We start from the raw sequence: 23260 nt of genomic DNA, 5'->3' as shown, positions 1-23260 counted from the left end.
CTCAACCAGCTTCACCAGGAATGCTTTTCCAACAATCTTGAAGGAGTTCCCACATATGCTGAGTACTTGTTGGCTGCTTTTCCTTCACTCTGCGGTCCGACTCATCCCAAACTATCTCAATTTGGTTGAGGTCGGGGGATTGTGGAGGCCAGGTCATCTGATGCAGCACTCCATCACTCTCCTTCTTGGTAAAATAGCCCTTACACAGCCTGGAGATGTGTTGGTTCACTGTCCTGTTGAAAAACAAATGATAGTCCCACTAAGCCCAAACCAGATGGGATGGCGTATCACTGCATAATGCTGTGGTAGCCATGCTGGTTAAGTGTGCCTTTAATTCTAAATAAATCACAGACAGTGTCACCAGCAAAGCACCATAACACCACCTCTTCCATGCTTTACGGTGGGGAAATACACATGCAGAGATCATCCGTACAAAGACACGGTGGTTGGAACCAAAAATCTCAAATTTGGACTCCAGAACAAAGGACACATTTCCACCAGTCTAATGTCCATTGCTTGTGTTTCTTGGCCCAAGCAAGTCTCTTATTATTATTGGTGTCCTTTTAGTAGTGGTTTCTTTGCAGCAATTCGACCATGAAGGCCTGATTCACACGGTCCCCTCTGACCAGTTGATGTTGAGATGTCTGTTACTTGAACTCTGTGAAGCATTTCTGAGGCTGGTAACTAATGAACTTATCCTCTGCAGCAGAGGTAACTCTGGGTCTTCCATTCCTGTGGTGGTCCTCATGAGAGCCAGTTTCATCATAGCGCTTGATGGTTTTTGCGACTGCACTTGAAGAAACTTTCTTGAAATGTTCCGTATTGACTGACCTTCATGTCTTAACGTAATGATGGACTGTCGTTTCTTTTTGCTTATTTGAGCTGTTCTTGCCATAATATGGACTTGGTCTTTTACCAAATAGGGCTATCTTCTGTATGTCCCCCCCTACCTTGTCACAACACAACTGATTGGCTCAAATGCATTAAGAAGGAAAGAAATTCCACAAATTAACTTTTAAGAAGGCAAACCTGTTAATTGAAATGCATTCCAGGTGACTACCTCATGAAGCTAGTTGAGAGAATGCCAAGAGTGTGCAAAGCTGTCATCAAGGCAAAGGGTGGCTATTTGAAGAATCTCAAATATAAAATATATTTTGATTTGTTTAACACTTTTATTGGTTACTACATGATTCCATGTGTTATTTCATACTGTTGATGTCTTCACTATTATTCTACAATGTAGAAAATAGTAAAAATAAAGAAAAACCCTTGAATTGAGTAGGGGTTCTAATAATTTTGACTGGTTGTGTGTGTATGTCTATATATATATATATATATATATATATATATATATATATATATATATATGTGTGTGTGTGTGCAACTCTCTATTTGTTTTTATACCTTACAGTTTATTCACAGTTAGTCAGCACCTCTACACAAAATACCTTTCTCTGGGTGTGCGCCAGCTCATGCTTTTTTACCAACTAAGCCACCAACACAGTGGCCTCTTGACCTCATATCCCCCCAGTTGGGGATTACAGCCTTCCATCCTTTACCCCCCTCTGGAAGGCCAGTTATTGTGACATGTTGATAACATCACATAGAGAGCTAGCCTGGGAACGAGTCTGTTTGTGCTAACATTCCACTCCTTGTCATGCTATGTTTATTATATGACACAGAGTACAAGGAGTGGAATGTTAGTACAAAACAGGTCTGTATTTTAGGCTTACGGAGAGCTGCTTCTAGAGAAGTTGGCTCGTGATAAAAGGGATTGTGGGAATGCAGGATGTAATGTTATTCACCATATCACCTCAGCACTCACCTCACCTCCACTGGGCTGTGACTACCAGGTACAGGAGAAGTACAGTCCACTTAAGACCTTAATGCTGTAACTGGTCCTAGACTGGACAACAACAACAACAGGCAAACAGCACACAAAGCAACCTCTTAACCCACAAGCAAGAGCATCTCATCACCTCATTTTAAATATAACTCTATTTGTAGAAACGTGTAAATGCATATTGCGTGATGGTACCTACCTTTGAAGGCTCCACCACCACATTGAACCTCTGTTTGTGTACAACCATCTGCTTGAAAGCCAAGAGATTCAGAGTTGTCTGTTCACAGAATAGGAAGTTACCCACCCTTGACCTGGAAGTAGATGTTATTGTGAGGTTTTTCCCAGGGCTTATTCAGTACATTGCAGATAGAAATGTAACGTATAGAGCTGACATGATGCTTTTATTGACAGAGAATAATGTTAGTTCTGCACCATACATTTCTATCTATACTGAACAAAAATATAAATGCGACATGCAACAATTTCAAGGATTTTACAGAGTTACAGTTCATATAAGGAAATCAGTCAATTGATATAAATGTATTAGTCCCTAATCTATGGATTTCACATGACTGGGCAGGGGCGCAGCCATGGGTGGGCCTGGCTCCGAAGTGGGTGGGCCTATGCCCTCCCAAGCCCACCCACTTGGGAGCCAGGCCCCGGCAATCAGAATGAGTTTTTCCCCACAAAAGGGCTTTATTACAGACAGAAATACTCTCAGTTTCATCAGCTGTCCGTGTGGCTGGTGTCAGACGATCCAGCAGGTGAAGAAGGTGGATGTGGAGGTCCTGGGCTGGCGTGGTTACACGTGGTCTGCGGTTGTGAGGCCGGTTGGTCATACTGCCAAATTCTCTAAAATGACGGAGGCGGCTTATGGTAGAGAAATGAACATGACATTATCTGGCAACAGCTCTGGTGGACATTCCTGCAGTCAGCATGCCAATCGCATGCTCCCTCAAAACTTGAGACATTTGTGGCATTGTGTTGTGACAAAACTGCACATTTTAGTGGCCTTTTATTGTCCCCAGCACAATGTGCACCTGTGTAATGATCATGCCGTTTAATAAGCTTCTTGGTATGCCACACCTGTCAGGTGGATGGATTATCTTGGCAAAGGAGAAATGCTCACTAACAGGGATGTAAACAAATTTGTGCACAACATTTGACAGAAATACGCTTTTTGTGCATATGGAACATTTCTGGGAACTTTTGTTTCAGCTTGTGAAACATGGGACCAACACAAGTTGCATTTATATTTTTCTCAGTATAAATGTGTTATGTTGTGCTTTCCTGAATTAGCCCCTGGTTTGCCATAATTCCGCATGGTAGAGGAACTGATATGTAATGTCCCCTTGATATTAATACAATACTTAGCAGGTGTTCACCCAACTCCATATGTCATTTTGAGACTTTGTATCTTTTCTTTTTTTATTATTAAACTTCACACCTGAACTTTGCTACACTGTATATAGATTTAGAAAATCATGACAAGAAAAACATCCAAGGTTTTATCATTTAAAAGATGTAATGCAACAAGGCACCATGCCTTGAGGAAGTGATCTTAAACATAAACAGGAAAATGGCGGTAAAAGTCTCGCCTGATTTATTTTCCCTCCCTATTTGAGCCAGCTACTTCAAGCAGCTATCCCGTCCTCCAGGATTTCAGTCCTACAGTGTGCTCTTGTACTTTGGACCGTGCTCTTTTAATGAGATACCATGTCATTGAAATTGCTGAGATACCCTGTCATTGAAATTGCTGAGATACCCTGTCATTGAAATTGCTGAGATACCCTGTCATTGAAATTGCAAGTGAGAGACCAGAGTCAATATTTGGCTTCTCGGGGGAATAGACATTGAGCTGATCATTTATCTATTGATGAGTTCAATAATATGTTGTCTGGAGTGGTGTGTGTGTGTGTTAGGGGGGTGAGTCAGGTTGCTCTCCATGTTGTCAGTGTTACCTCCCTGGGTTTTGGCTGTCTTAGCCCCCACCCTCCCCCTCACACATGCAGGAGCACAGCTGGTACCACTAACCAGGCTTTGACAGTGACAGACAAAGAGGAGAGGTGGTGCGAGTGTGACAGCCTGTCCACTCTTCTCCCACTCACAGTTTCAGACAGACAATACTGGAAGAGAGAGAATTCTCATAGACCTTCACTTCATGTGGGGGTTAAGTCACTACTTTCACCTCTGATTTGAAGCACCCACCTGAAATCCAGAACCTGTTTGCTAACATTCCACACCTTGTACGCTGTGTCATGTTTAGCATGACAAGGAGTGGAATGATAAATCAAACTGACTGGTACCCAGGCTAGCACCCACCTAGGTGATGCACAAAAAAAAACATTTTTGTACCAGAGTCCTCACCACTCATCAGCTGTTACATCCCTGTTAGTGGCGCCGACGAAGATGTCGGCCTCGTGACTAGCTCTTAGGAAACTTTGCAGTATTTTGTTTTTTATGTATTATTTTTTACATTATTAGCTCAGACCAGGAATAAGACTTTCCCGAAGCAGATCCTTTCTTTGCTCTCCCCAGGGCAACTAAACTGATTCCAGCGGCTGACCCAAAACATCGTCGGCGGAGGAGAGGCACTCGGAGCGGCCTGCTGGTCTGACTTAGCACACCACCCACCGCTTCCAAGTATTCTACTCGCTAATGTTCAATCTTTGGTTAACAAAGTCGACGAACTACGGGCAAGGATTTCTTTCCAGAGAGACATCAAGGCCTGTAACATACTCTGTTTCACGGAAACATGGCTCTCTTGGGATATTCTGTCGGAATCGGTCCAGCCAGATGGGTTCTCAGGTCATCGCGCAGACAGGAATAAATATCTCTCTGGGAAGCAGAAGGGCGGAGGTGTGTGTTTCATGATTAACGACTCGTGGTGTAATTGTAGTAACATAGAGGAACTCGAGTCCTTCTGTTCACCCGACCTAGAATATCTCACAATCAAATGCCGACCGTATTAAATCCCAAGATAATTTTCTTCGGTTATAGTCACGGCCGTGTATATCCCCCCTCAAGCCGATACCACGACGGCCCTCAAAGAACTTCACTGGACCTTATGCAAACTGGAAACCACATATCCTGAGGCTGCATTTATTGCAGCCGGGGATTTTAACAAAGCAAATTTGAGGACTAGGCTGCCGAAGTTCTATCAACATATCGACTGTTGTACTCGCGCTGCTAAAATCCTCAACCATTGCTATTCAAACTTCCGGGATGGTTATAAGGCCCTCCCCCGCCCTCCGGCAAATCTGACCACGACTCCATTTTGCTTCTCCCTTCCTATAGGCAGAAACTCAAACAGGAAGTACCCGTGCTAAGGACTATTCAACGCTGGTCTGACCAATCGGAATACACGCTTCAAGATTGTTTTGATCACACGGACTGGGATATGTTCCGGGTAGCTTCCGAAAATAATTTTGACATATACACTGAAACAGTGACTGAGCTTATCAGGAAGTGTATAGGTGATGTTGTGCCCACTGTGACTATTAAAACCTACCCTAACCAGAAACCGTGGATAGACGGCAGCAGTCGCGCAAATCTGAAAGCGCGAACCACCGCATTCAACCATGGCAAGGTGACTGGGAATATGGCAGAATACAAACAGTGTAGCTACTCACTCCGCAAGGCAATTAAACTGGCAAAACATCAGTATAGAGACAAAGTGGAGTCGCAATTCAACGGCTCAGACACGAGACGTATGTGGCAGGGTCTACAGACAATCACGGACTACAAAAAGAAAACAAGCCACGTCGCCGACACTGACGTCTCGCTTCCAGACAAGCCAAACACCTTCTTCGCCCGCTTTGAGGATAACACAGTGCCACTGACGAGGCCCACAACCAAGGACTGTGGCCTCTCCTTCTCCATGGCCGACGTGATTAAGACATTTAAGCATGTTAACCCCTGCAAGGCTGCCGGCCCAGACGGCATTCCTAGCCGTGTCCTCAGAGCATGCGCAGACCAGCTGGCCGGTGTGTTCATGGACATATTCAATCTCTCCCTTTCCCAGTCTGCTGTTCCCACATGCTTCAAGATGGCCACCATTGTTCCTGTACCCAAGAAAGCAAAGGTAACTGAACTAAATGACTATCGCCCTGTAGCCCTCACCTCTGTCATCATATGAAGTGCTTTGAGAGACTAGTCAAGGATCATATCACCTCTACCTTACCTGTCACCCTAGACCCACTTCAATTTGCTTACCGCCCCAATAGATCCACAGACGATGCAATTGCCATCACACTGCACACTGCACTATCCCATCTGGACAAGAGGAATACCTATGTAAGAATGCTGTTCATTGACTATAGCTCAGCATTCAACACCATAGTACCCTCCAAGCTCATCATTAAGCTCAAGGCCCTGGGTCTGAACCCCGCCCTGTGCAACTGGGTCCTGGACTTCCTGACAGGCCACCCCCAGGTGGTGAAGGTAGGAAACAACTCCCTGTTCACCCATGACTGTGTGGCCAAACACGCCTCCAACTCAATCATCAAGTTTGCAGAAGACACAACAGTAGTAGGCTTGATTACCAACAATGACGAGACCGCCTACAGGGAGGAGGTGAGGGCTCTGGGAGTGTGGTGCCAGGAAAATAACCTCACTCAACATCAACAAAACAAAGGAGATGATCGTGGACTTCAGGAAACAGCAGAGGGTGCACCCCCCTATCCACATCGACGGGACCGCAGTGGAGAAGGTGGAAAGCTTCAAGTTCCTTGGCGTACACATCACCGACAAACTGAAATGGTCCACCCACGCAGACAGTGTGGTGAAGAAGGCGCAACAGAGCCTCTTCAACCTCAGGAGGCTGAAGAAATTTGGCTTATCACCTAAAACCCTCACAAACTTTTACAGATGCACAATTGAGAGCATCCTGTCGGGCTGTATCACCGCCTGGTATGGCAACTGCACCGCCCACAACCGCAGGGCTCTCCAGAGGGTGGTGCGGTCTGCCGAACGCATTACCGGGGGCAAACTACCCGCCCTCCAAGACACACAGCACCCGATGTCACAGGAAGGCCAAAAAGATCATCAAGGACATCAACCACCCGAGCCACTGCCTGTTCACCCCGCTATCATCCAGAAGGCGAGGTCAGTACAGGTGCATCAAAGCTGGGACCGAGAGAATGAAAAACAGCTTCTATCTCAAGGCCATCAGACTGTTAAATAGCCATCACTAGCACATTAGAGGCTGCTGCTGCCGATTGAAATCATTGGCCACTTTAAGAAATGGAACACTAGTCACTTTAATAATGTTTACATATCTTGCACTACTCATCTCATATGTATATACTGCATTCTATTCTATAATATTATTCTGTATCTTAGTCCATGCCGCTCTGTCATTGCTTGTCCATATATGTATATATTCTTAAATCCCATTCCTTACTTTTTTGTGTGTATTGGGTATATGTTGTGAAATTGTTAGATATTACTGCACTGTCGGAGCTAGAGGCACAAGCATTTCGCTCCACCTGCTATAACATGTGCTAAACACGTGTATGTGACAAATAAAATTTGATTTGATTTGATTTAAATAGAAGGGAGAAGTGATCTTTCGGGGCGTAGGGGACAGAGCAGCTTTGCCAGAGGGGAAGTCCTCTGGGTCACTGCTGCTTAGTAACCAGCACAGTCCCACATCAGTTGATGCTGGTCATTAACATAGGCACAGTACATTCATAATAGATGAGTGTGGCCGAACAACAACAACTATGGATTCTATACCAGTGTAGGTTTGTCTCCTGTGGAATGAATGTAGGCTAGGCTATACAAAAGGGCACAATACTGGTATTTCTGTGGTTCCAATGGAATCTGGTCACAAATCATTGAAATGTACACAATATCCCCTCTCATCCTGCTACCTATCACGGTCTTCAGGAGAAAAATAACAGAAGAGTGGCATGGTGCCACTGAATTAGCATAGGTAGGTACACTACATGACCAAAAGTATGTGGACACCTGCTCGTCCTACATCTCATTCCAAAATCATGGGCATTAATATGGAGTTGGTCTCCCCTTTGCTGCCTCCTCTCTTCTGGGAAAGCTTCCCACTTGATATTGGAACATTGCTGCGGGGACTTGCTTCCATTCAGCCACAAGAGCATTAGTGAGGTCGGGCACTGATGTTGGGCGATTAGGCCTGGCTAACAGTCGGCGTTCCAATTCATCCCAAAGGTGTTCGATGGGTTTGAGGTCAGGGCTCTGTGCAGGCCAGTCAAGTCCTTCCACAGTGATCTCAACAAACCATTTTCTGTATGGACCTCGCTTTGTGCACAGGGCATTGTCATGCTGAAACAGGAAAGGACCTTCCCTAAACTGTTGCCACAAAGTTGGAAGCACAGAATCGTCTAGAATGTCATTGCATGATGTGGCATTAAGATTTCCCTTCACTGGAACTAAGGGGCCAAGCCCGAACCATGAAAAACAGCCCCAGACCATTATTCCTCCTCCACCAAACCTTACAGTTGGCCCTATGCATTCGGGCAGGTAGCATTCTCCTGGCATCCGCCAAACCCAGATTTGTCCTTCGGACTGCCAGATGGTGAACAGTGATTTATCACTCCAGAGAACACGTTTCCACTGCTGTGAGCTTTACACCACTCCAGCAGACGCTTGGCAATTGCGCATGGTGATCTTAGGCTTGTGTGCAGCTGCTCGGCCATGGAAACCAATTCATGAAGCTCCCGACAAACAGTTATTGTGCTGACATTGCTTCCAGAGGCAGTTTGGAATTCAGTAGTAAGTGTTGCAACCGAGGACAGACAGCTTTTACGCGCTTTGCGCTACAGCACTCGGCGGTCCCCTTCTGTGAGCTTGTGTGGCCTACCACTTTGCAGCTGAGCCGTTGTTGCTCCTAGAAGTTTCCACTTCAAAATAACAGCACTTACAGTTGACCTGGACAGCTCTAGCAGCATACATTTGATGAACTGACTTGTTGGAAAGGTGGCATCTTATGGTGGTGCCCCGTTGAAAGTCACTGAGCATTTCAGTATGGTCATTCTACTGTCAATGTTTGTCTATGGAGATTGCATGGCGGTGTGCTTGATTTTATACACCTGTCAGAAACGGGTGTGGCTGAAATAGCCAAATCCACTCATTTGAAGGGGTGTACTCATACTTTTGTATGTATAGTGTATATGGAATAGTCTTGAGTTCATTGATTTCATTTTCTCAATTGACAAATCTTGCCATTTGGATCAGAACCAGAGGGCATAGGCCTACTACAATCAGGTTTTAAAACAACAGATTTGTAGAATAGATTTAGCCTCTACCCGCGACATATTCATACATAGTCATTTCAACTCCTGGTTATAAATGTTGGTGTGCTTTTAGTTTTTATTTTCCGTTTCTTTCCACAAATCCATCGTGACTCTTGAGTGATCATATAAATCCAAGCGAAGATTGCTTACTGCTTTGAGGTGCAAGATCAGATTGAACTTCGCTGGTGGTGCAGGAGCACCGCACGACTCCTCTCTTTCCCACAATTCATCGCGCGCGAGCCTGCGCCGGCTGTCTGTGGTGCTGAAGCGGCGCGTGCCGGGGGTTCGAGCGCAGACACAATCGAGGCATCCTCTCGCGCGATGGTCAGAGGAGCTCCGAAATAGAAGAAGAGTGGTTGTAATTCAGGAATCCAAGCCAATTATTTGTGATTTTTATATAAAATACAATTTACGGTAGTCTGAATTTGTGTAAGCTGTTTTGATTGCTTATAGCCTATTTGCGCGGTACGTGTTAGGTTTTTAGATAGCCCTCACCCTATATTCTCTCGCTCTCATCTTTATTGTTGTTGCCTACGGGCTTTCTTTACGCACAGCTCCAGTCCTCTCCGAGAAAATAGACCCTCGCGTCGGAACAGCATGGCCGGGTCCAGTCGCACCCACTGAGAGAGATGGAAGCCAAGCAGCACTCCATAAAGAGCCTGAAGAGCTACCCAGAGGCGGGGGGCCGGAGCCTGGCGGCGGCGGCGGGAGACGTCGGCGTTGGAGGTGGTGGAGGGTCTCGTGCCGGCTCGGCACAGATGGAGATGGAGGCAAACATACAGAAAGCCATTGACTTCAAGGTGGAGGGCCACCGCTGCTACAAGGAGAAGAAATTCCGGGAAGCGATAGGGAAGTACCACCGGGCTCTGCTGCAGCTGAAAGGGGTACATTTAGTTGATGGAACCTCGGGCTCCGAGGTCAACCTCCTGAGCCAAGCCGCGGTCAAGCTGACGGAGGAGCAGCGGAGAACTGTGGAGATCACGGAGATCGAGTGCTACGACAGCCTGACAGGTGAGTAGGTAGCCTAGTCGGTGTTTTTGATCGGCGTCGCGCGTCCACGCAACGGGAGAGACCCCGGCTCTTGAGGGGCTTGAGCCTGGAAGCTCGTGTTCTGAGATTGAACCACGGCTGCCATTGTTCGTTTCGGTTCACCGGGTTAGGAAGGAACGAGTTTAGACAATTAGCCAGTGTCAAGCATAATTTCCGCTGCTGTGAGGCCTGTATGGGGATAGGTTAATAATAATTGGCTTAATAATACATTCATAGCTCGTGCATTGCACAATGGACAGCGCCATGGTGCTGAATTTAGACGGGTAGATAGCGAATGTGTCCATATTTTTCATTGTGTGATATTCCTGCCATTTCAACGTGAAATGTATGGCCAATCTTGATTAAAGGTCCAATGCAGCCATTTTCATCTCAATATCAAATAATTTCTGGGAAACAATTAAGTACCTTACTGTGATTTTTTTATACATTTTAGTAATTTATCCAGAGCGATTTACATGAGCAATTAGGGTTAAGTGCCTTGCTTAAGGGCACATCGACAGATTTTTCACCTAGTCGGCTCGGGGATTAGAACCGGCAACCTTTCGGTTACTGGCACAACGCTCTTACCCACTAAGCTACCTGCCGTTTTCAATAACAAATGTAAAAAATAAAGAAAAATAGCTTCTTAGCATAGAGCAATTTCTCGAGCAATAATTGTCCTAGGACTGACTGGAATTGGACTGAGTTGGGAGGAAAAAACAGAAAACTAGCTGTTATTGGCAGAGAGTTTTGGAACTCTCTTTGTTATTGGTCTGTTAACTAATGTCACCAGGCAGGCCAAAACTCCAAACAGGCTAAAATTTCAGGCAGTCTTTTCGAACATCTCTTACACTAAAAGGGCATTATCATTTTCACAATTTCACAGTATTATTCCAACCTCATAGTGTGGAAATATATATATAAAACACTGGAAAATCATGTTTTTGACTGCACTGGGCCCTGATGATTCCTTTATTAGTAACTGGCACACAGGTTAATTATAATACCTTATCATTTGTGTGCTAGACTCGTTTTTGCCTCAAGCCATACCTTCCTCTTGCGATTCTTATCAAGTTTTTTTTTTCAATATCAGACTCTCTTTGTTGTGCTCCATTGAAGTTTATTTTTGGTTCACTTGATTCCAAACCTTCTCCCACAGTTAATTCATTTGATAGCCATGGGGGAAACCAGTGATTTGATGGTGATCAGCTGTTAATGTAGTCAGTGGAAAGGCTATATTAACAGGAGTGTACATCCTGTGGAAAAGGGACACAAATACACACAGTGGGAGCCTGGGGTTATATGCTGCCATTTCATCCAACACATGATGTCTCCCACAGTGCCACTGTGTTGTTACAAAAACAGTTCACCTGCTCTGAGGTGAGAAAACATGGTGTGGACAATCCCAGTTTACAGGTGAAATCTGTCTACATGGATCCTAAAATTACCTCACAAATACAAGTAATATGCCACTATGACTGCGTTTACACAGGCAGCCCAATTCTGATATTTTACCCAAATATTGACAAAAGAGCTGATCTGATTGGCCAAAAGACCAATTAGTGAAAAAAATCAGAATTGGGCTGCCTGTGTAAACGCAGCCAATGAATTGAAACTCACAACAATTTGTATGGTTAGAATAATTGACAATATTAGGACTCTTTTCTGGTCAGCATCATCATGTCTGGTCATCAATGTTAATCCCTCTATCAAACCATGCACAAGTGTCAGTTAAATAGGCTATGTATGTGTCATGTAATTAGAAAAGATCAACTGATATCTTACTCAGATAAACTTAATATCTCTAACAATGAGATATGAGTAAAGCTGAGCTTACATATATTTGTTATTGGTAATTCTTTGAATAAGAAATAGGATAATCTATTCAACAGATGTGAGTGTGAGAGAATGTAACCTGCCAGATAATCTATGAAACAGATGTATGAGATGTGATTCTAACAGATACAGTAGTCTGTCTGGCAGATGTGAGTTGGCCTATAGGAGATTAGATGTGTCAGTGGGTCTAATGATGACAGGATAAAATATTGTTTACCACTGTGATAGTAGTCTGTCTACATGAGATTATGGCTAAGGTGTTATATAATGCATTGTGAAATCTATTTGGTGAGTGATATACTTTATGGTGCTGTCTTATTCATTTTGTTGACTATATCTATGAGGATTCAGCACCCTATTATTCAGAATAATCTCTGATTCAGCATGCCATTTTAAGTAAAAGATATTATAACAAACAGTTAACATGAAAATATAGAATGGTTAAAGGCAGGTTGGGTTGCTGTGGTGCTGGCTGTGTCTCTCTGTCCTGGCTCCGCTGGGTCCTGGCTCAGCTGGTGTGACAGGCTGAAGGTTGGCTCTCTCTGCCCCGTCTTATGGCCCTCTGTCTGGGCCCTGTGGGGAAGATACCCTGGCGTGAAGGAGAAAAAGAGTGGGAGGTCGGGGGATGGGAAGAGAGGGTAAAAGAACGAGAGGGAGAGTAAAAGAGAGAGGGGGAGAGAGAAGAAGAGAGGAAGAAAGAGAAAAGGAAGATGGAAAGCGAGGCAGCTACGAAGAGAGGGAGAGAGTGTGAGCGAGCGATAGGCGGCGTATTTTCCATGGCAACCATCACTGGGCTTTTTCCTGTTTTATTCACCTCATTCTGCTCTCACTTCTCACAATAACAAAGACCCATACACACAGGGATTGTTTGATATTTCGTGACCTCTCCCCCAATCTCACAGTGTTGAAAATAACAACAATGATAACAGTAATAGCAGTGATGGTGCTCATAGCCCACATTCTCTCAGTGGTGTACATTTTTCAGATAATGTATTTGTGATTATTTTATTTTAGAATGAATAAAAAGACATTATTCGTACACATTTCATAAGACTGGAGACCTCTCCACCCTACCAACGGTCTGGTTACCCAGAGTCCTGCTGGACAGAAGGTGGCCCCTGTGGTGTTGAGTGAGGCAGTGTTTTGATTGGCCAGCTGTCTTAGTCTCTGACGCATGATACAGAGGCAACAGAGCGGACAGCCTTACCCTCAGCTCCTCTGTGTGTCTATGTATGTGTGTGTGTGTGTGTGGCTGTGTGTGTGGGATTCCGTTTGTCTCAGCAATTGTAGCTCTGAAGAACAGCAGCTAACCAAGGGGGTATCTGATATGGGGGAGGGTGGGGGTGCATAGCTTGCTTCTCGCCCTGTCATTCTCACAGTGCCCATACTGACATTGCTGTGTGTGTGTTGTCTGTTTTTTGTGTAGGGATGTGCAAGCTTATGTTGTTTTTACCAGATTCTGTCTGAGAGAGAGCCATTGAGATGAATGGTCTATTTGCCGTCGTCCTTGTTAAAAGAGCCAAAATCCTGTTTCCCCATGGGTCTGTGGGACTGTGTCTAAGTGGGTTACACCAGGCAGTCTGTCTGTAGCCAGTCTGGAAATGGTGCTGCAACATGTTGGCCAGAGGGAGGTATTTGGGATGAATCATGTTCTGCAGGCAGCACACCCACCCACCCAAACCACATACTGTGCTCACAGATACATGTGATAACAGCAAATATGCGAACATTTTCCACTGTTCTTTTCATACTTGGCACTCAAAGCACTTGAAAAAGACGTTGAAACGACGTTGAAAAGGCGTTTTGAAATACGTATTTTCAATGTCTTGTGCTCACTGGGGAGGAAGAATATTAAAACAGCAGGAAGCAGTTGCTGCATTATTAGATCATTTTAGACAATACAGATTGCTTATTCAGATAAAGAGAGATCTTCTACAGAGCACAGATGTCAATTTAAAAAAATGAGTCAGGTCCAAACTCCTTTTGTGAGGGAGATTGAGCCATCTTTTCCTTGTCTCGTTTCCTCTGATCTCTGACTCAATTATTCCTTTGCTCCCTGTGATTGGCTCGATCGGTGCGTGAGTCATGAGTCACAGCCTTGGGTTGCTGCAGCAGCAGCACAACGTTATGAGCGGAACCACTTGTTACGTAACACCCAACACCTGTTATTCACCCATCAGGACGTTTCGTAACACCCAACACCTTTTATTCACTCATCAGGATGTTTCGTAACACCCAACACCTTTTATTCACCCATCAGGACGTTTCGTAACACCCAACACCTTTTATTCACCCATCAGGATATTTCGTAACACCCAACACCTTTTATTCACCCATCAGGACGTTTCGTAACACCCAACACCTTTTATTCACCCATCAGGATGTTTCGTAACACCCAACACCTTTTATTCACCCATCAGGACGTTTCGTAACACCCAACACCTTTTATTCACCCATCAGGATGTTTCGTAACACCCAACACCTTTTATTCACCCATCAGGACGTTTCGTAACACCCAACACCTTTTATTCACTCATCAGGACGTTTCGTAACACCCAACACCTTTTATTCACCCATCAGGACGTTTCGTAACACCCAACACCTTTTATTCACCCATCAGGACGTTTCGTAACACCCAACACCTTTTATTCACCCATCAGGATGTTTCGTAACACCCAACACCTTTTATGTACTGTTCTCAAATGCTCTTCTTACTGCCATGATGATCCAGCAACATCCACCCACTTGTGTGTGTGTGTGTGTGTGTGAGAGCTCTACTACTGAGCAGCAGATCCACCCATAGCCCTTTCAGGAGACTGGCTTTCTTTTAGACACAATGCATTAAGCCAAAGAGCTGCGATGAGGGCATGATGGACACTTTACAAGGTTTAGGCTGTGCATTATTTCATCGATGTCCATTAACATTTTGCTGCGGTTTGTTTATACTAATCCATCAGGCTCCTAGAATGCTCATGGGGTTCATTTACAACTAACTGGAGGTAGTGGGTGTATCAACATCACCTCCATTAGCTCCATCACTGGCCAGTGTGTGTGTGTGTGTGTGTGTGTGTGTGTACGCATGCTTGTGTGTATCCGTGTCTGATGTAAAGGGTCAATATTTCTCACCACATCCATTTCCACTCAGGGCTATTACATTGAGGTCATCAATGAACTTGTGACTCTTGACTTGCAATTACAGGCCCCCATAGTAACAAGACTTCAATGAGCGTGTAGGTACAGTATCATCAGCATCTGTTTCTCCCCAGACAAGGAATAGACAACCAAGAAATGAGATAAAAGTCAATTTACTGGGAGTTCCATTTGGCTCCCAGTGCCTCTACACATCCCCAACAATCTTGAGATTTATGACATCACTCTCTAATCATTCCAGAAGGGAACAGGGGTATAATACTGTTGGAGGCTGTATCCCAAATGGCACCCTATTCCCTACATAGTGCACTACTTTTGAACAGGCCCTGGTCAAAAGTAGTGCACTATATAGGAAATACAGTGAGGGAAAAAAGTATTTGATCCCCTGCTGATTTTGTACGTTTGCCCACTGACAAAGAAATGATCAGTCTATAATTTTAATGGTAGGTTTATTTGAACAGTGAGAGACAGAATAACAACAAAAAAATCCAGAAAAACACATGTCAAAAATGTTATAAATTGATTTGCATTTTAATGAGGGAAATACGTATTTGACCCCCTCTCAATCAGAAAGATTTCTGGCTCCCAGGTGTATTTTATACAGGTAATGAGCTGAGATTAGGAGCACACTCTTAAAGGGAGTGCTCCTAATCTCAGTTTGTTACCTGTATAAAAGACACCTGTCCACAGAAGCAATCAATCAATCAGATTCCAAACTCTCCACCATGGCCAAGACCAAAGAGCTCTCCAAGGATGTCAGGGGCAAGATTGTAGAACTACACAAGGCTGGAATGGGCTACAAGACCATCGCCAAGCAGCTTGGTGAGAAGGTGACAACAGTTGGTGCGATTATTCGCAAATGGAAGAAACACAAAAGAACTGTCAATCTCCCTCGGCCTGGGGCTCCATGCAAGATCTCACCTCGTGGAGTTGCAATGATCATGAGAATGGTGAGTAATCAGCCCAGAACTACACGGGAGGATCTTGTCAATGATCTCAAGGCAGCTGGGACCATAGTCACCAAGAAAACAATTGGTAACACACTACGCCGCAAGGTCCCCCTGGTCAAGAAAGCACATATACAGGGCCGTCTGAAGTTTGCCAATGAACATCTGAATGATTCAGACGAGAACTGGGTGAAAGTGTTGTGGTCAGATGAGACCAAAATGGAGCTCTTTGGCATCAACTCAACTCGCCGTGTTTGGAGGAGGAGGAATGCTGCCTATGACCCCAAGAACACCATCCCCACCATCAAACATGGAGGTGGAAACATTATGCTTTGGGGGTGTTTTTCTGCTAAGGGGACAGGACAACTTCACTGCATCAAAGGGACGATGGACGGGGCCATGTACCGTCAAATCTTGGGTGAGAACCTCCTTCCCTCAGCCAGGGCATTGAAAATGGGTTGTGGATGGGTATTCCAGCATGACAATGACCCAAAACACACGGCCAAGGCAACAAAGGAGTGGCTCAACTCAAGAAGAAGCACATTAAGGACTTAATGACTTGGAGAAGATCTGCAAAGAGGAGTGGGACAAAATCCCTCCTGAGATGTGTGCAAACCTGGTGGCCAACTACAAGAAACGTCTGACCTCTGTGATTGCCAACAAGGGTTTTGCCACCAAGTACTAAGTCATGTTTTGCAAGTCAAATACTTATTTCCCTCATTAAAATGCAAATCAATTTATAACAATTTTGACATGCGTTTTTCTGGATTTTGTTGCTGTTATTCTGTCTCTCACTGTTCAAATAAACCTACCATTAAAATTATAGACTGATCATTTCTTTGTCAGTGGGCAAATGTACAAAATCAGCAGGGGATCAAATACTTTTTTCCCTCACTGTAGGGTGCCATCTAGGATAGTCCTCGGTGCTATATATTACAGCAGAGGGGGTGCTATCTATCACAAGGCCTAGCCTACTATACAGTCCAGTCAGCCCCCTCTTATGAAACCAGTGTGGAGCATCAAAAGTCCCACTACCAGTAACGTCACTAGAGGAGGAGATGGAGAGGATGAAGTGTATGGAGGAGGAAGAGGAGGTGTTGGAGAGGAAGAGCGAGGGATAGACAGGGTATGAGGTGTATGGAAGAAGAGGAGGAGGGTGGAGGGGAAAGTATAGGGGGAGGGAGAAGGGAAAGAAAGGGTGAATTTTATGGGGGAGGAAGAGGAGGACAGAGGGGGAGAGAGGAAGGTGAGGGTGAAAAGAAGGAATGGGGTCGGGGGGTGTTTTTCCTTGGTTCGTATGTTGGCTGTTCAGGGGTTGCGCGGTTGTATGAGAGCCATGGGCGCGTTGTGCCAGTTCTGCAGATGGCATGGCATCGCTGTGGGGGCTCGACTGGGCACGCTGTACTCTCCTCTTTACCATTCCATTGCAGCCAAGAGAGAGGGAACGAGAGAGAGAGAGACAGAGAGAAGGGGGGAGGGTCAGGGAGCCAAGAGGAAAGGCACTGAGCGTGAAGAGGGGGAGGGTGGGTGAAAGAGAGCGAGAGAAACTGGACAGGGTGTTAAGGGAACTGTTAAATATGAAGGGATTAGAAGAGGGATAGAGATGGAGATGGAGAGAGAGAGAGGGGGAAGAAAAGAGTGAGTTGACTTGGGTGGACCTTTTTGACCTCTGGGAGGAGGAGGGAGTATGTTACGTTGTTCTTCATTGCTACATTTGCATATCATTTTTCATTGTAAGTATGGTGATGAGAAATCCCATCCAAGGCTAACGGTATTATATCATCGCCCTGGCAGAGCTAGAGTGCTCTTGTCATGGCAGTAAATAAGATCCAGTCATCTGCGAAGGAGGGAGGGAGGGAGATAGAGGGAAGGAGGGTGAGAGAGAGAAAGAGAGAGATATTGAGAAAGAGAGAGAGAGATGCAGAGAGTAAAAACATACAGAGTGTTCTTGGTCAACAGCTACCGTAATGAGAATTTTGTAAGAATAATTTGTGCATATCTAACACACTGTGCTCCAGTGGACAGGAGAGACAACTTGGTATTTATCCAGAAAGCTGCATGTTAATATAGGCGGGGTCCACACTATGTTCCCTCAGCCCTAGTTTCCCTCAGCCCTATGTTCCCTCAGCCCTAGTTTCCCTCAGCCCTATGTTCCCTCCGTACCCACTGACCCAATTTCAAATGGCACAAATGATTATTGTTATAAGGTAGAAAATGCGCATTATTTTAGTATCTACATATACAAAACATTAAGAACACCTGCTCTTTCCGTGACATAGACTGACCAGATGAACCCAGGTGAAAGCTATGATCCTTATTGATGTCACTTGTTAAATCCACTTCAATCAGTGTAGATGAAGGGGATGAGACAGGTTAAAGGATTTTTTAGCCTTGAGAATATCGAGACATGGATTGTGTATGTCTGCCATTGCAAGGGTGAATGGGCAAGACAAAAGATTTAAGTGCCTTTGAACGGGTTATGGTAGTAGGTGCCAGGCACACCGGTTTGTGTCAAGAACTGCAATGCTGCTGTCACGACTTCTGCCGAGGCTGCCTCCCCTCCTTGTTCGGGCAGGCTTCGGCATTCGTCGTCACCGGATTACTAACCACTTCCGCCCCAATCATCATATCAATTGTCTTGTCAATCACACACACCTGGTTCTATTCCCCTAATTAGTCCATGTATAAGTGTTCCCTCTGCCCCCTTGTCCTTGTGGGTGATTGTTTGTTGTGGAGGTTAGTAGCTCGGTGGAGCTCTTGTATTTGGTATCGACGGGAGTATTTTTCCCGTGTACCTTGTATTTTCCAGTGCACCTGTTTTGTGCCCTGGAGTGTGTTTGACGCCTTTCTGCATAAACCTGTATTTCTCAGATTAAAGCCTGTTTCTGTGATTTACCCCCCTGCGCCTGACTCCTTCAACACCACCTTATCACAGCTACTGAGTTTTTCACGCTCAACAGTTTCCTGTGTGTATCAAGAATGGTCCACCACCACCCAAAGGACATCCAGCCAACTTGACCCAACTGTGGGAAACATTGGAGTCAACATAGGCCAGAATCCCTGTGGAACGCTTTTGACACCCTGAGGTTGTTCTGAGGGTAAAAAGGGGGGCCCAACTCAATATTAGAAAGGTGTTCCTAATGTTTGGTATACTCAGTGTATATGGAACCTACAGATATGTTCAATTACTATGACATTGACCTTTTGTCAGTATTACAGCATTTTCTGAGATTTTCTTTATTTTTATCTACTCAAGTAATTTTTTATAATGATTGGCTAACATATGTACAATTATATGGCCTACCCACTGGGCAAAACTGGTTAAATCAACGTTGTTTCCACGTCATTTCAACCAAAAAATTCAATGTGATGACGTTGAATCAACCTGGAAAAAGTCATCAATGTAAAGGGAATTTCATATTTTTTTCACCCAACTTTTAACCTAGATCTAATGACAAGGTGAAATGTTTTGTTGATTTCATGTTGCATTCACATTAGTTGACAACTCAACCAAATGTAAATCAAACCTAAACGTTGAACTGACATCTGTGCCCAGTGGATATGACCCACTGAAATATTGAATCATTGGTGAACGGAAACACATTTCTGAGTTGAATAAGTGGTTATTTATCTCTGAATTTACAGAAGCTATTTCAATCATATACAGTGGGGAAAAAAAGTATTTAGTCAGCCACCAATTGTGCAAGTTCTCCCACTTAAAAAGATGAGAGAGGCCTGTAATTTTCATCATAGGTACACGTCAACTATGACAGACAAAATGAGAAAAAAAAATCCAGAAAATCACATTGTAGGATTTTTAATTAATTAGCAAATTATGATGGAAAATAAGTATTTGGTCAATAACAAAAGTTTCTCAATACTTTGTTATATACCCTTTGTTGGCAATGACACAGGTCAAACGTTTTCTGTAAGTCTTCACAAGGTTTTCACACACTGTTGCTGGTATTTTGGCCCATTCCTCCATGCAGATCTCCTCTAGAGCAGTGATGTTTTGGGGCTGTCGCTGGGCAACACGGACTTTCAACTCCCTCCAAAGATTTTCTATGGGGTTGAGATCTGGAGACTGGCTAGGCCACTCCAGGACCTTGAAATGCTTTTACGAAGCCACTCCTTCGTTGCCCGGGCGGTGTGTTTGGGATCATTGTCATGCTGAAAGACCGAGCCACGTTTCATCTTCAATGACCTTGCTGATGGAAAGAGGTTTTCACTCAAAATCTCACGATACATGGCCCCATTCACTTTTCTTTACACGGATCAGTCGTCCTGGTCCCTTTGCAGAAAAACAGCCCCAAAGCATGATGTTTCCACCCCATGCTTCACAGTAGGTATGGTGTTCTTTGGATGCAACTCAGCATTCTTTGTCCTCCAAACACGACGAGTTGAGTTTTTACCAAAAAGTTATATGTTGGTTTCATCTGACCATATGACATTCTCCCAATCCTCTTCTGGATCATCCAAATGCACTCTAGCAAACTTCAGACGGGCCTGGACATGTACTGGCTTAAGCAGGGGGACCCGTCTGGCACTGCAGGATTTGAGTCCCTGGCGGCGTAGTGTGTTACTGATGGTAGGCTTTGTTACTTTGGTCCCAGCTCTCTGCAGGTCATTCACTAGGTCCCCCTGTGTGGTTCTGGGATTTTTGCTCACCGTTCTTGTGATCATTTTGACCCCACGGGGGTGAGATCTTGCGTGGAGCCCCAGATCGAGGGAGATTATCAGTGGTCTTGTATGTCTTCCATTTCCTAATAATTGCTCCCACAGTTGATTTCTTCAAACCAAGCTGCTTACCTATTGCAGATTCAGTCTTCCCAGCCTGGTGCAGGCCTACAATTTTGTTTCTGGTGTCCTTTGACAGCTCTTTGGTCTTGGCCATAGTGGAGTTTGAAGTGTGACTGTTTGAGGTTGTGGACAGGTGTCTTTTATACTGATAACAAGTTCAAACAGGTGCCATTAATACAGGTAACGAGTGGAGGACAGAGGAGCCTCTTAAAGAAGAAGTTACAGGTCTGTGAGAGCCAGAAATCTTGCTTGTTTGTAGGTGACCAAATACTTATTTTCCACCATAATTTGCAAATAAATTCATTAAAAATCCTACAATGTGATTTTCTGGATTTCTTTTTCTCATTTTGTCTGTCATAGTTGACGTGTACCTATGATGAAAATTACAGGCCTCTCTCATCTTTTTAAGTGGGAGAACTTGCACAATTGGTGGCTGACTAAATACTTTTTTCCCCCACTGTATTTGGCACAAATACTGTAAGCAAGGCCATTGGACTGACTAAAAATGTCTAAAGAATATGTCCTTGGCAGAAGGTCAAGGTCATAGTAACCGGAAATGTACAGTTGAAGTCGGAAGTTTACATACACTTAGGTTGGAGTCATTAAAACTCGCTTTTCAACCACTCCACAAATTTCATGTTAACAAACTATAGTTTGGCAAGTCGGTTAGGACATCTACTTTGTGCACAGACAGATTATTTCACTTATAATTCACTGTATCACAATTCCAGTGGGTCAGAAGTGTACATACACTAAGTTGACTGTGCCTTTAAACAGCTTTGAAAATTCCAGAAAATGATGTCATGGCTTTAGAAGCTTCTGGTAGGCTAATTTACATAATTTGAGTCAATTGGAGGTGTACCTGTGGATGTCTTTCAAGGCCTACCTTCAAACTCAGTGCCTCTTTGCTTGACATCATGAGAAAATCAAAAGAAATCAGCCAAGACCTCAGAAAAAATATTGTAGACCTCCACAAGTCTGGTTCATCCTTGGGAGCAATTTCCAAACGCCTGAAGGTACCACGTTAATCTGTACAAACAATAGTACGCAAGTATAAACACCATGGGACCACACAGCCGTCATACCGCTCAGGAAGGAGACGCATTCTGTCTCCTAGAGATGAACGTACTTTGGTGCGAAAAGTGCAAATCAATCCCAGAACAACAGCAAAGGACCTTGTGAAGATGCTGGAGGAAACAGGTACAAATGTATCTATATCCACAGTAAAACAAGTCCTATATCGACATAACCTGAAAGGCCGCTCAGCAAGGAAGAAGCCACTGCTCCAAAACCGCCATAAAAAAGCCAGACTACGGTTTGCAGCTGCACATGGGGACAAAGATTGTACTTTTTGGAGAAATGTCCTCTGGTCTGATGAAACAAAAATAGAACTGTTTGGCCATAATGACCATCGTTATGTTTGGAGGAAAAGGGGGAACACTTGCAAGCCGAAGAACACCCTCCCAACCGTGAAGCACGGGGGTGGCAGCATCATGCTGTGGGGGTGCTTTGCAGGAGGGACTGGTGCACTTCACAAAATAGATGGCATCATGAGGAAGGATATATTGAAGCAACATCTCAAGACATCAGTCAGGAAGTTAAAACTTGGTCGTAAATGGGTCCTCCAAATGGACAATGACCCCAAACATACTTCCAAAGTTGTGGCAAAATGGCTTAAGGACAACAAAGTCAAGGTATTGGAGTGGCCATCACAAAGCCCTGACCTCAATCCTATAGAACGTTTGTGGGCAGAACTGAAAAAGCGTGTGCGAGCAAGGAGGCCTACAAACCTGACTCAGTTACACCAGCTCTGTCAGGAGGAATGGACCAAAATTCACCCAACTTATTGTGGGAATCTTGTGGAAGGCTACCCGAAACGTTTGACCCATGTTAAACAATTTAAAGGCAATGCTACCAAATACTAATTGAGTGTATGTAAACTTCTGACCCACTGGGAATGTGATGAAAGAAATAAAAGCTGAAATAAATCAGTCTCTCTACTATTATTCTGACATTTCACATTCTTAAAATAAAGTGGTGATCCTAACTGACCTAAGACAGGGAATTTTTTACTAGGATTAAATGTCAGGAATTTGAGTTTAAATGTATTTGGCTATGGTGTATGTAAACTTCCGACTTCAACTGTATATTCAAGGTAATGACCTAGAGCCTATTTGGTCGCCATTTTCTCAGGTTAAGCCTAACATTTCACAAAGCTACACACGCAATGCTGCAATTTGTAGACTGCTGGCTGGTGGCAATAATGTCGTTACTTTTTCAGTAATTAAAGTTGGAAATTCAAACATTGCAGATTGTCAAATGAATTTTAGATGCAACAGAATACTATTCAGTGTCACGTTGTATAATGATTAGAAGACATG

General features: G+C 44.3%; 1 protein-coding gene across 2 annotated transcripts in view; it reads left to right on the top strand.

The window, feature by feature from the left end:
- Positions 1-9391: 9391 nt before the first annotated feature.
- The window catches only part of ttc9b (tetratricopeptide repeat domain 9B), a 32266-nt gene continuing 18397 nt past the window's right edge, over positions 9392-23260 (top strand). The window contains exons 1-2 of one of the 2 annotated variants that reach the window (XM_041877377.2): positions 9392-9546; positions 9672-10128. In XM_041877377.2, coding sequence (XP_041733311.1) covers positions 9747-10128 — 382 coding nt within the window. In that variant the 5' untranslated portion in view covers positions 9392-9546; positions 9672-9746. Of the gene's footprint in view, positions 10129-23260 lie in introns of both variants that reach the window. The other variant, XM_045217023.1, reaches the window with a different exon arrangement.

This window comes from Coregonus clupeaformis, chromosome 6, assembly GCF_020615455.1.
Source record: "Coregonus clupeaformis isolate EN_2021a chromosome 6, ASM2061545v1, whole genome shotgun sequence".
Classification (NCBI taxonomy): Eukaryota; Metazoa; Chordata; class Actinopteri; order Salmoniformes; family Salmonidae; genus Coregonus; species Coregonus clupeaformis.
Note: the sequence above shows the minus strand (reverse complement) of the source record. Positions and strands in the feature narration are given on the sequence as shown.